This window comes from Balaenoptera borealis (assembly GCF_965194805.1).
Source record: "Balaenoptera borealis genome assembly, chromosome: 20".
Taxonomy (NCBI): domain Eukaryota; kingdom Metazoa; phylum Chordata; class Mammalia; order Artiodactyla; family Balaenopteridae; genus Balaenoptera; species Balaenoptera borealis.
The window spans coordinates 37513638-37526933 of record NC_138879.1 but is presented as its reverse complement, the minus strand read 5'-3'; the positions used below and the strand labels follow the sequence as shown (position 1 = coordinate 37526933).

The window sequence follows — 13296 nt, the reverse complement described above, 5'->3', positions numbered from 1 at the left end:
GAGAAATCAAAATCTTCACAAACAAGCAAAAGCTAAGAGAATTCAGCACCCCCAAACCAGCTTTACAACAAATGCTAAAGGAACTTCTCTAGGCGGGAAACACAAGAGAAGAAAAAGACCCACAAAAAGAAACCCAGAACAATTAAGAAAATGGTAATAGGAACATACATATCGATAACTACCTTGAATGTAAATGGATTAAATGTCCAACCAAAAGACACAAACTGGCTGAATGGATACAGAAAAAGACTCATATATATGCTGTCTTACAAGAGACCCACTTCAGACCTAGGGATACATAACAGACTGAAAGTAGGGGATGGAAAAAGATATTCCATGCAACTGTAAATGAAAGAAAGCTGCAGTAGCAATACTCATATTAGATAAAAGAGACTTTAAAATAAAGACTGTTACAAAAGATAAGGAGGGGCACTACATAATGATTAAGGGATCAAACCAAGAAGAAGATATAACAATTACAAATATTTATGCACCCAACATAGGAGCACCTCAGTATATAAGGCAAATGCTAAAGCCATAAAAGGGGAAATTGACAGTAACACAATAATAGTAGGGGACTTTAACACCCCACTTACACCAATGGACAGATCATCCAGATAGCAAATAAATAAGGAAACACAAGCTTTAAATGACACAACAGACCAGATAGATTTAATTGATATTGATAGGACATTCCACCCAAAAGCAGCAGAACACACTTTCTTCTCAAGTGCACACGGAACATTCTCTAGGATAGATCACATCTTGGGTCACAGATCAAGCCTTGGAAAATTTAAGAAAACTGAAATTGTATCAAGCATCTTTTCTGACCATGACGCTATGAGATTAGAAATCAACCACAGGAAAAAAAACCCATAAATACATGGAGACTAAACAGTGCGCTGCTAAATAACCAAGAGATCACTGAAGAAATCAAAGAGGAATTTTAAAAAATACCTGGAAACAAATGACAATGAAAACACGACAACCCAAAACCTATGGGACGCAGCAAAAGCAGTTCTAAGAGGGAAGTTTATAGCAATTCAACCTCACCTCAAGAAACAAGAAAAATCTCAAATAAACAATCTAACCTTACACCTAAAGCAACTCGAGAAAGAAGAACAAAAAACCCCCAAAGTTAGTAGAAGGAAAGAAATCATAAAGATCAGAGCAGAAATAAATGAAATAGAAACAAAGAAAACAGTAGCAAAGATCAATAAAACTAAAAGTTGGCTCTTTGAGAAGATAAACAAAATTGATAAACCTTTAGCCAGACTCATCAAGAGAAAAAGGGAGAGGACTCAAATCAATAAAATTAGAAATGAAAAAGGAGAAATTACAACTGACACTGCAGAAATACAAAGGATTATAAGAGACTACTACAAGCAACAATATGACAATAAAATGGACAACCTGGAAGAAATGGACAAATTCTTGGAAAGGTACAACTTTCCAAGACTGAACCAGGAAGAATTAGAAAATATAAACAGACAAATCACAAGTAATGAAATTGAAACTGTAATTAAAAATCTTTCAACAGACAAAAGTCCAGGAACAGATGACTTCACAGGTGAATTCTATCAAACATTTAGAGAAGACCTAACACCTATACTTCTCAAACTCTTCCAAAAAATTGCAGAGGGAGGAACACTCTCAAACTCGTTCTACGAGGCCACCATCACCCTGATACCAAAACCAGACAAAAATATCACAAAAAAAGAAAATTACAGACCAATATCACTGATGAACATAGACGCAAAAATCCTGAACAAAATACTAGCAAACAGAATCCAACAACACATTAAAAGGATCATACACCATGATCAAGTGGGATTTATCCCAGGGATGTAAGGATTTTCAATATATGCAAACTAATCGATGTGATATACCGTATTAACAAATTAGAGAATAAAAACTATATGATCATCTCAATAGATGCAGAAAAAGCTTTTGAGAAAATTCAACACCCATTTATGATAAAAACTCTCCACAAAGTGGGCAAAGAGGGAACCTACCTCAACATAATAAAGGCCATATACAACAAACTCACAGTAAACATCATTCTCAATGGTGAAAACCTGAAAGCATTTCCTCTAAGATCAGGAACACGACAAAGATGTCCACTCTCACCACTATTATTCAACATAGTTTTGGAAGTCCTAGCCATGGCAATCAGAGAAGAAAAAGAAATAAAAGGAATCCAGATTGGAAAAGAAGTAAAACTGTCACTGTTTGCAGATGACATGATACTATACATAGAAAACCCTAAAGATGTCACCAGAAAACAACTAGAGCTAATCAATGAATTTAGTAAAGTTGAGGGATACCAAGTTAATGCACAGAAATCTTTTGCATTCCTATACACTAACAACGAAAGATCAGAAAGAGAAATTAAGGAAACAATCCTATTTACGATCGCAACAAAAAGAATAAAATACCTAGGAATAAACCTACCTAAGGAGGCAAAAGATCTGTACTCAGAAAACTGTAAAACAGTGATGAAAGAAATCAAAGATGACAGAAACAGATGGAGAGATATACCATGTTCTTGGATTGGAAGAATCAATACTGTGCAAATGACTATACTACCCAAAGCATTTTTCACAGAATTAGAACAAAAAATTTTACAATTTGTATGGAAACACAAAAGATCCCGAATAGCCAAAGCAATCTTGAGAAAGAAAAAAGGAGATGGAGGAATCAGGCTCCCTGTCTTCAGACTATACTACAAAGCTACAGTAATCAATACAGTATGGTATTGGCACGGAAACAGAAATATAGATCAATGGTACAGGATAGAAAGCCCAGAGATAAAAGCATGCACCTATGGTAACCTAATCTATGACAAAGGATGCAGATTCTATACAATGCAGAAAAGACAGCCTCTTCAATAAGTGGTGCTGGGAAAACAGGACAGCTACAGGTAAAAGAATGAAATTAGAACACTGCCTAACACCATACACAAAAATAAATTCAAAATGGATTAAAGACCTAAATGTAAGACCGGTCACTACAAAACTCTTCGTGGAAAACATAGGAAGAACACTCTATGACATAAATCATAGCAAGATCTTTTTTAATCCACCTCCTAGAGTAATGAAAATAAAAACAAAAGTAAGCAAATGGGACCTAATTAAACTTAAAAGCTTTTGCACAGCAAAGGAAACCATAAACAAGACGAAAAGACAACCCTCAGAATGGGAGAAAATATTTGCAAATGAAGCAACGGACAAAGGATTAATCTCCAAAATATACAAATAGCTCATGCAGCTCAATTTCAAAAAAATAAACAACCCAATCAAAAAATGGAAGGATGACCTAAATAGACATTTCTCCAAAGAAGACATACAGATGGCCAAGAGGCACATGAAAAGATGCTCAACATCACTAATTAGTAGAGAAATGCAAATCAAAACTACAATGAGGTATCACCTCACACAGGTCAGAATGGCCATCATCAAAAAATCTACAAACAATAAATGCTGGAGACGGTGTGGAGAAAAGGGAACTCTCTTGCACTGTTGGTGGGAATGTAACTGATACAGCCACTATGGAGAACAGTATGGAGGTTCCTTTAAAAACTAAAAATAGAACTACCATAGGACCCAGCAGTCCCACAACTGGGCATATACTCTGAGAAAACCATAATTCAAAAGTCACATGTACCCCAGTGTTCACTGCAGCACTATTTACAATAGCCAGGACATGGAAACAACTTAAATTTCCATTGACAAATGAATGGATAAAGGAGATGTGGTACATATATATAATGGAATATTACTCAGCCATAAAAAGGAACGAAACTGGGTCATTTGTAGAGATGTGTATGGACCTAGAGTTTGTCATACAGAGTGAAGTAAGTCAGAAAGAGAAAAACAAATATCATATATTAATGCATGTATGTGGAATCTAGGAAAATGGTACAGATGAACCTAGTTCGAGGGCAAGAATAGAGACGTAGATGTAGAGAATGGACATGTGGACACAGGGAGGGAAAGCAAGGGTGAGATGAACTGGGAGACTAGGTTTGACATAAATACACTACCATGTGTAAAATATTGGGTTGGGCCAACTTAATAGATAGCTAGTGAGAACCTCCGGTATAGCACAGGGAGCTCAACTCCATGCTCTGTGATGACCCAGATGGGTGGGATGGGGGGATGTGGGTGGGAGGGAGGTCAAAGAGGGAGGGGATATATGTATACATATAGCTGATTCTCTTCATTGTACAGCAGAAATTAACACAACATTGTAAAGCAATTATACTCCAAAAAAAACCACGATGGGCAACAAAGAAAGTCTTATTCAGATTACTGAAACATTCAAATAGTGTAATTTATCAAAGTGAAAATAATGCTTTTTCCTTTAACCATGAAAATATCAACCTGCCCCTAAGAATAAAAATCACATATACAAAAATAGCTCTCTTATATAACTAACACTGTTCGAAGACCTTTAGTCTTTTAGACTTTCAAGTAAAACGGTGGTAGAACAATCAGGCAGCATCTTAATAAACAAGTAAAATAATATATGAAGTTTAGGAAACTGTAATTCCCCTGCTGCTTGTGGTGATAATGCCACATGATCTTTTAAAGGCAAAAGAAAAAATAAATATTCCTTTACCTTGTAAGATGGCAGGAAACACAAAATTCCTTGGCTCACAGTCTGGCACACAGATAACACAAGTGCTCCCACTTCATCCTGGAACTCAAATGTTTCCGTGTGCTGGAAGGTAGCACAGAGATTGCGACCCTTGGGGCCTGACCCAATGGTGCCAACCCAAACCTGGAATATAAATATGTCAGTATTAGAGTTATGCTTAAATGAGGCAGGCAAATTAGCATTTAATTTGGGAGCCTTAATTACATGTATGTCAAAAAAAGATCAAGCAATGAGTTTAGAGAAAATTTACTTTTAAATTGTTGGGGATTTTTCCTATTATCTTTAATTAATTATATATAGATTTAATTTATGAAAGTTTTACTTTAGGCAGACCACTGAATTCTCTTAGGATGAAAGAAAAACAGGTTATATTTATGTATTTCCTCAATAGCTTTACAAAATTAAGCAGGTAACATTTTGTTAGATGATAGGAACAAATGAAATGAATAAATCAGAAATGAATCCAAAATAAGAGATGAGGGCTGGTACGATCTGCTATAGTTAAGTCTCTAAGATTCAATTATGACAGGAACTACTGTTTCACAAATTCCCCGATGCTCAAAGATCTATAGTCAGAAAATCAGACCCACCAAATTTTACAGTTATGTGCAATTCCTCTACATTCACATAGGTCTAGCCTTTGTATAGCTAATTTGACTAAGAGAAAGTACAAATTTTATTAGTATTCTAAAGACAATACAAACACTTCAGATTGTTGAAAAATGTAATAGTCTTATATTTGGAAATGATATACAAGATTAGGTACATCTTGCAAGATGACATCTGATGGATACCAGTTTAATCAACTTTAAATCAAATGATCAACTAGTAATAAGACAAACTGACAGTATGTGTTTCTTGATATGATACAATGGGAAGTAACAATATCACTTATATAGTATTCTTACCAAACACTTTAACTTGAATCTTATCATGAGAAAACAATCAGAAAAATCCAGATTATAAAATATTCCTAAGGACAACTGGTGACTTGAATTCTTTAAAAATGTCATGAAAGACAGAAAAAATGGGCAAGAAAACTATTTTAAGGACTAAAGAGACATGAACTGGTGCAGCCACTATGGAAAACTGTATGGAGGTTCCTCAAAAAACTAAAAATAGAAATACCATATCATCCAGCAATTCCAATTCTGGGAGTATATCTGAAGAAAACAAAAACACTAATTTGAAAAGATACATGTACCCCAATATTCATAGTAGTGTTATTTCCAATAGCTAAAGATATGGAAGCAACCTAAATGTCCATCACAGATGAATGGATAAAGAAGATGTGGTATACACACACACACACACACACACACACACACACACACACAATGGAAGAGTACTCAGCCATAAAAAAGAATGAAATCTTGCCATTTGCAACAACATGGATGGACCTGGAGGGTATTAGGCTAAGTGAAATAAGTCAGACAGAGAAAGACAAATACTGTATGTTATCACTTACATGTGGAATCTAAAAAATACAACACAAATGAATATAACAAAACAGAAAAGATTCCCAAATAGAACAAACTAGTGGTTACTAGTGGGGGGAAGGGCAAGATAGGGGTAGGGAATTAAGAGGTACAAACTACTATGTATAAAATAAATAAGCTACAAGGATATATTGTACCGCATAGGGATAATAGCCAATATTTTATAACTTTAAATGGAGTTTTTATAATCTATAAAAACTTTGAATCACTATGTTGTACACCTGAAACTAATATTGTAAATCAACTATACTTCAGTCTAAAATAAGAAAGAAAAAAAAAAACTAAAGAGACTTGAAAACCAAATGCAATATATAATACTTGACTGGATCCTGAATCAAGAATAAGAAAAATAAACAGGTATAAAAGACACATTGGGAGCATTCGGTGCCCTGAGAGTGAAGCTACAAGAGTGGACCTTTCTTGGGATAACCAAACCTACGCCAAGAGAACAGGCTAGAGAGGCAGTTCTGTGGTGTTCTTGGTCACACATTTATGGAGTTTCTGAACGGCAGTGGAGACTACTGCCAGGCACAGCACGACCTCTATGCAGACAAGTGAACTGTAGAAATTCATTACTACTCCACCAAGAAGCCCCCGTAAGAGTGGCTAACCTGGACACAGAAGTGTTGAATTGAAACCCACAGAGCATTTTTTACAAGAGTTCTGACCTGGATGGGGTAAACCTCAGTGCACTTCCTTTCTATTGCCTCAGTATTACTGGATTGAAGAATTGCTGCTTCTTGTTAGGAGGTTCATTTCATTTCCCATTACTCCCAACTTCATACTTGAAAGCACTAAGAATTTCAAGTGGAGTATATTGAAGTAGACTCAGTTTCTTTGCATCATTTCTGTATTCAATTTTTAAAATTCTTTCATAACCCTATTGAGTGTTTTTTAACTAAATTAACATGGCTCAAATGAACTGTCCAGCTCCTGTGGAAGTCACTTACAAGAACATGAGATTTCTCATTACACACAATCCAACTAATGCAACCTTAAACAAATTTATACAGGAACTTAATAAGTATGGTTACCACAATAGTAAGAGTATGTGAAGCAACTTATGACACTACTCTTGTGGAGAAAGAAGGCATCCATGTTCTCGATTGGCCTTTTGATGATGGTGCACCATCATCTAACCAGATGGTTGATGACTGGTTAAGTCTTGTGAAAATTAAGTTTCATGAAGACCCTGGTTGTTGTATTGCCTTTCATTGTGTTGCAGGCCTTGGGAGAGGTCCAGTGCTTGTCGTCCTAGCATTAATTGAAGGTGGAATGAAATATGAAGATGCAGTACAGTTCATAAGACAAAAGCGGCATGGAGCTTTTAACAGCAATCAACTTTTGTATCTGGAGAAGTATCGTCCTAAAATGTGGCTGTGCTTCAAAGACTCCAATGGTCATAGAAACAACTGTTGCATTCAATAAAACTGGGATGCCTGATGCCATTGCTTGGAAGTGGAACCTAGACAGACGGAATTTGTCGTACATGTTAGCCAGCACGTTGCCTTGGGAAAGTCTGATGAAACTTCCATAGGAGTGTCAAAAAGCAGTTTTACCAGGCCACAAGCCTGGCAGAATTGCAACCTCTATGTTTGGGTTATGATCAACCTACTTAGCCACTTAGCAAAGGATTCTTTCTGTTCAGCATTTAAAATGTGCTCATCGTTTGTACCAAATGACCTTTCCTGAAATCATGCAGTACTGAGTCATGCCTTTAAATCTGTTTCCATGCCAGAATCTTAGCAATATATAAGAAATTTAGAAACACTAGGTGCCAAAATACCCAGCACAATACTTGTATATTTTTAGTATGATATAGAACTAAAATCCCAGGAACTATGAAAACTCTGGACCTTATGTGGTTTATTCCTTCCAGCATTTCCAACATAGAAAGTAGGGCCTATGAGGTTATTTGCTCACGATATGTTTACATCTTCCACATTCATACCAGTATACATCAGATTTGCTTGTTTTTTTTTTAATTAACCAAGTCTTACAGTGATTATTTAATGTCTTTCTATAAAACTCATTTTGTGCTGTTATAGAAAATCTACATTGTACGGAAGCACATGTCTTTAATGTCTCCAGACAAAAAAGCCTTACAGTTAATTTTAATGTTTGCACTTTGGGGTGTAACTTACAGGGAGGGCCTGAATAAAGAATGGGAGGGGGCTATTAAGTATTTTTAGTTAAATGTTGCCTTTGTCTTGTGCAGAACATGTAGAATATGTACTTTAATTTAGTAAATATTTTTTTAAAAGGTAGAAATACTTTGTTATTGTAGCTAAAACAATTCTTAATCATAAAATTTCTGAAATTCTTGTAATTTTTTTCAAACTTATCTGAAGTTGAAGTTGTTTACCAACTTATTTTTGTTTGAAGTGTGATTCCCAACCTCTCTTGCCAAAAAAAAAAAAGTGGGTTTCTGCTAATGAATTGAGCAGACATTTAATGTTTTATGTCTTTTGAGCTGTGTAATTTAATATGTGGATACTTGACAATTTGTTTTATTATATAATTGATAAAATGGTGATGAGTATTAACGTTACCTCAACCATATATTTATACTGTCCCGGAACATGTGGTTATAGTTCTGTGGGAGAAATAATTTGTCAGTGTTCACCAGCTTGTAAAAATCTAGTGTGAGAGCTTAAACATTAAATGATGAAATGTATTTATCATCAAAAAAAAAACAAAGACACATTGGGAATATCTGGAAAAATATAGATTCTATTGTATCAATATTAAATTGCTTGGATACGATCATGATACTGTGGTTATGCAAGATTATGTACTTGTTCTTGGGAGAAACATGCTAAACTAATTAAGGGCAAGGTGTCACTATGTCTACAAATTACTTTCTAATACCATAACCAAAATTAATGTAATCATCAACATTTTGCAATATTACTCTTCTCTTTCTTTGTCTCATATATATACAGATGCAAAATGTTAAAAACTGATGAATCTAGGTTAAGGGTATAAAGATATTCACTATATTAATACTATTTTTTCCATTTTTCAAGTTATAATTTTTTAAATAAAAATTTGGGGTGATCAATGAATGAATGAACAAACAAAATGTGACACACACACACACACACACACACACAACTGGAATATTAGCCTTAAAAAGGAAGGAAATTCTGATTCATGTTACAACAAGGATGAACCTTGAAGACACCAGGCTAAGTGAAATAAACTAATCACAAAAACCTTGTGATTCCACTTACATGAGGTATTTAGAATAGTCAAATTCATAAAAACAAAAAGTGGAATGGTGGTTACCAGGGGCTGAGAGGAGGGGGGAATGGAGAATTGTTGTTTAAGAATAGAATTTCAGTGTTGCTAGATGAAAAAGCTCTAGAGATTGGTTATATACAACAGTGTGAATATACTTAACAAAACTGAACTATACACGTAAAAATGGTTAAGATGGTAAATTTTACAACATGTGTTTTTTACCACAATTAAAATAAAAAATAAACTTTTTAAAAGTTGGGGGAAATATTATAACAGAATCCAGCTGAACTAGCATTATTATTATTGTTAATTATTATTTAGTGACATTACAGGTTAAACGGGCTTTTGTGCACTAGATTGAGAACATAGAACCTATAATAACATTCTTTTGAAAAAATACATGCTGAATTTACTAATAACTTCCCATATATATATGAACCTCTAAGGAAAATATCTTGAAAATGTGCAAAATATATTTTTCCTTTGCTATACTGCTTATAGCAATGTTTCTACACAGGAGCATTCTGGATTTTGGAAAGCACAACCCTTGGTTATATAGGAGTTTAGCATTCAAGGCTCTCACCTACTAAATGCCAGTAATTTCCAAAAATACTTCTTGGTTGAAAACTACAGCTCTTTATAAAGAACTAGAATTGTATTAGGCCCACAGGTGGTATTAAGCATGTAGCTAACCACTTTAAATTACTTCCTAAAAAGAAATAGCAGACTGACAAATGACAATTCAAACATTCTTAGGAAAATTAAAGTAACATTTACATGGTATTGTTATAAAAAATTAGAATCTGGGCTTCCCTGGTGGCACAGTGGTTAAGAATCTGCCTGCCAATGCAAGGGACAAAGGTTCGAGCCCTGGTCCAGGAAGATCCCACATGCCGCAGAGCAACTAAGCCCGTGCGCCACAACTACTGAGCCTGTGCTCTAGAGCCCACAAGCCACAACTACTGATGCCTGTGCGCCTAGAACCCGTGCTCCACAACAAGAGAAGCCTGCACACTGCAACGGAGAAGCCCCCGCTCACCGCAACTAGAGAAGCCCACGCACAGCAACAACGACCCAACACAGCCAAAAATAAAAACAAACAAACGAATAAATAAATAAATAAATAAATAATAAAATTAAAATCTTAAGTCACAGGACTCATAAGAATACTTTTAATTCATTTCAGATATTCAAACGTGCTGAACACTTGCTAACTAATACCAGGTATTAATCTAGGTGCAGTGGAAAGATGAGGATGTAAAAATTAGAATAAGGATATACCATAGTCTAATGGAAAAGAAAAACACAAATGATTAAACAATCAGGAACTACAGTAAAAAAAAAAGTTGAATTTTTGTTTTCTTTTTAATTTTCATTAAAAAACTTAAAACTTATTTAAATAAGGAAATTGCAATACAGTCTTTGCCTTGAAAGTGTATATTTTTACTCACTGGGTTGAAGGAATGCTATTTATTGGTATTTCCTTTTGTTGACACTACCAAGTAGCTGACAAATTTTCCTTTATTCTAAAACTGAAATGTTGACTTTCGTATCAGGATTTGTTTTGCCAGTACTTCAGTTACCTTTTAATTTGTTTATAATTTTACTGAGGTAAAAAGACTAAGAGCCTTCAAAAAAAAACAACAACAAAAAACCTAACCTGTGAGTTATTAATGACATGATTAGCCTCCAGTTGGATAGTAAATGTAACACCAAGTTCTGATGAAAAGGATTTCATTGGTGATAATGTCCCAGATGTCAAAACAATCGTCCAAACCTTGCCATTAATATCTGAAAAGGCCTAAAAGGAAACAACATTAGATACATAAAATCATCTTTAAAACAGTCAAAAAAAACAGTCAAGCACATTTATTTAATTGTTGGTATTGAGCAAGAAGACAGAATTCTCATTTACAGCATGATATGCTTACCACAGCTGGATTTAAGCACCAAAAATTCAGCACATGAACTGCTGTTTTCTCTCGTAAACGTTTCTTATTTTTTGGTAGAACCAAGAACCCATTTTTATCTGAAGTATCAGTCTGATTTATCCAAGAATAAGTCTGTTGAATAGCGACTTTATAATCATCTGCAAATCTAAATGAAAATAAAATGGTAATTAAATGGGAAGATTTTAGATAACATTGTCCCCCACCAACAACCCACACCACTAAATTCAGTAATCCTGATAGAAATAAGGCATTAAACCTTAGAGTCAGTCCCCCCTTATAGAGGTTAGATATCACTTAAATATCACCCTTTATCACTTCCCATCCCTATGTTCAAACATTACATAAATCATGGCAGAGCCAGAATTAAAATGCAAGCCTCCTAACTCCTAGTTCAGAGCTCTTTGCATTCTATGATACATCATTAATTATAAAATAGTTAACAGTATTATTGTTAAAGAAACTAAAAAGTGGGTTAAACTTTTTTATTGCATGAGAAAATAGAAAGACAATTTTTACTGAAAGTTTAGGAAACTAATTCTTAAGTTCCTTTAAAATGTGGATCTCAGTCTTCATCTATTTTTAGTGAAAGTACTAAACCAGATGATCTCCATGATCCCATCCAGCTTATAATTTCTCTCAATAAGAGGCTATAAACACTTAAGCTTAAACAGAATGAAATTTGGTATTCTCTACCATGTCCTCACAGTAATACTGACTGTTAATTTTACCCTTAGAGAGATCAGAATTCAAAGTTCAAGTCAGGAACCCTGCACTATGTGGAGGGAATTTTATAAAAATACTGGGAGCTAGAAACTATAAAACTCTTAGAAGAAAACATAGGGGAAAATCTTCATGACATCATATTTGGCTATGTTCAATGGATCCCAAAAGCACAAGCAATAAAAGAAAAAAAAATCGATAAATTGGACTGCATCAAAATTTCAACTTTTGTGCATCGAAGAATACTATCAAGAGAGTGAAAAGAGAACCCCCATTCACATGGAATATTATTCAGCCATAAAAAGGAATGACATATGTTACAACATGGATTTAAGCTTGAAAACATTAGATTGTATGATTCCACTTATATGAGACACCCAGAAAGGGCAAATCCATAGAGATGAAAGTAGGATAGAGGTTACCAAAGGCTGTGGTGAGAGGCAAATGGAAGATACTGTTTCATGGGTATAGAGTTCCTGTTTGGGATGATGAAAAAGTTCTAGAAATTGACAGTGGTGGTAGTTGTACAACAATGTGAACATACTTAATGCTATTAAAATGTACACTTAAAAATGGTAAATTTTATATTGTGTATACTTTACCATAAAAAAACACTTAAAAAAATACTGGAACCAGGTAGTACTATAACTTAAGGAGTAGTGTGTGGGGAGTTGACTGCTTTTCATTTCCCACATTTCATTAAATAGAGGATTTACAGAATAAGAAAGACTTTCTGACACTGGAAGAAACATATCTAGATTATACTTAAAAGAAAACTTAAATTTAGTCTTAGAGGACTTTAATGCTGAATTAATTAATTGTATTTATTTACTGGTTTCAATACTCATTTTCATTAATAAAAAATAACATCAATTGACTGAGTCTGTGCCAGTAAGTAAGAGCAATATTTATACCACTTGTTTATCACTATCCCATGTACTCATATAAAATTAGTAGGTATTAAACACATGCTAGCACTCAATAAGGCTAATATTTTTAAGAGGCAGAATACAGACCAGATTATCTTCACTTACCTGCTATTTTGCCTAAAAAGATAGTCAAGCACCATAAAAAGTCCTTTGAGCATTATTTGAGTTGAAGCACTAATAATAGGTACTTCTATTGCCTCCTCTTTACCATGAACTGATGAGACTTTTTCTTCTTTTTGAAGGATAGCAGAAAAATGTCCCTATAAGGAATTACCATATTAAGTGTAC

The 13296-nt window shown here is 34.4% G+C and overlaps 1 protein-coding gene and 1 pseudogene across 9 annotated transcripts in view; one reads left to right on the top strand and one right to left on the bottom strand.

The window, feature by feature from the left end:
- BRIP1 (BRCA1 interacting DNA helicase 1) overlaps nt 1-13296 on the bottom strand; it is a 199194-nt gene that overhangs the window by 102877 nt on the left and 83021 nt on the right. For all 8 annotated transcript variants that reach the window (XM_082371969.1, XM_082371975.1, XM_082371976.1 and 5 more), the window contains 4 exons: nt 13114-13268; nt 11339-11504; nt 11068-11208; nt 4624-4785 (listed from right to left, as the gene is read on the bottom strand). In XM_082371969.1, the coding sequence (XP_082228095.1) occupies nt 4624-4785; nt 11068-11208; nt 11339-11504; nt 13114-13268 (624 nt within the window). The remainder of the gene's footprint in view (nt 1-4623; nt 4786-11067; nt 11209-11338; nt 11505-13113; nt 13269-13296) is intronic.
- Nucleotides 4792-11056, top strand: LOC309618401 (protein tyrosine phosphatase type IVA 1 pseudogene; annotated as a pseudogene). The gene has a single exon. The product of its transcript is annotated as a protein tyrosine phosphatase type IVA 1 pseudogene (transcript).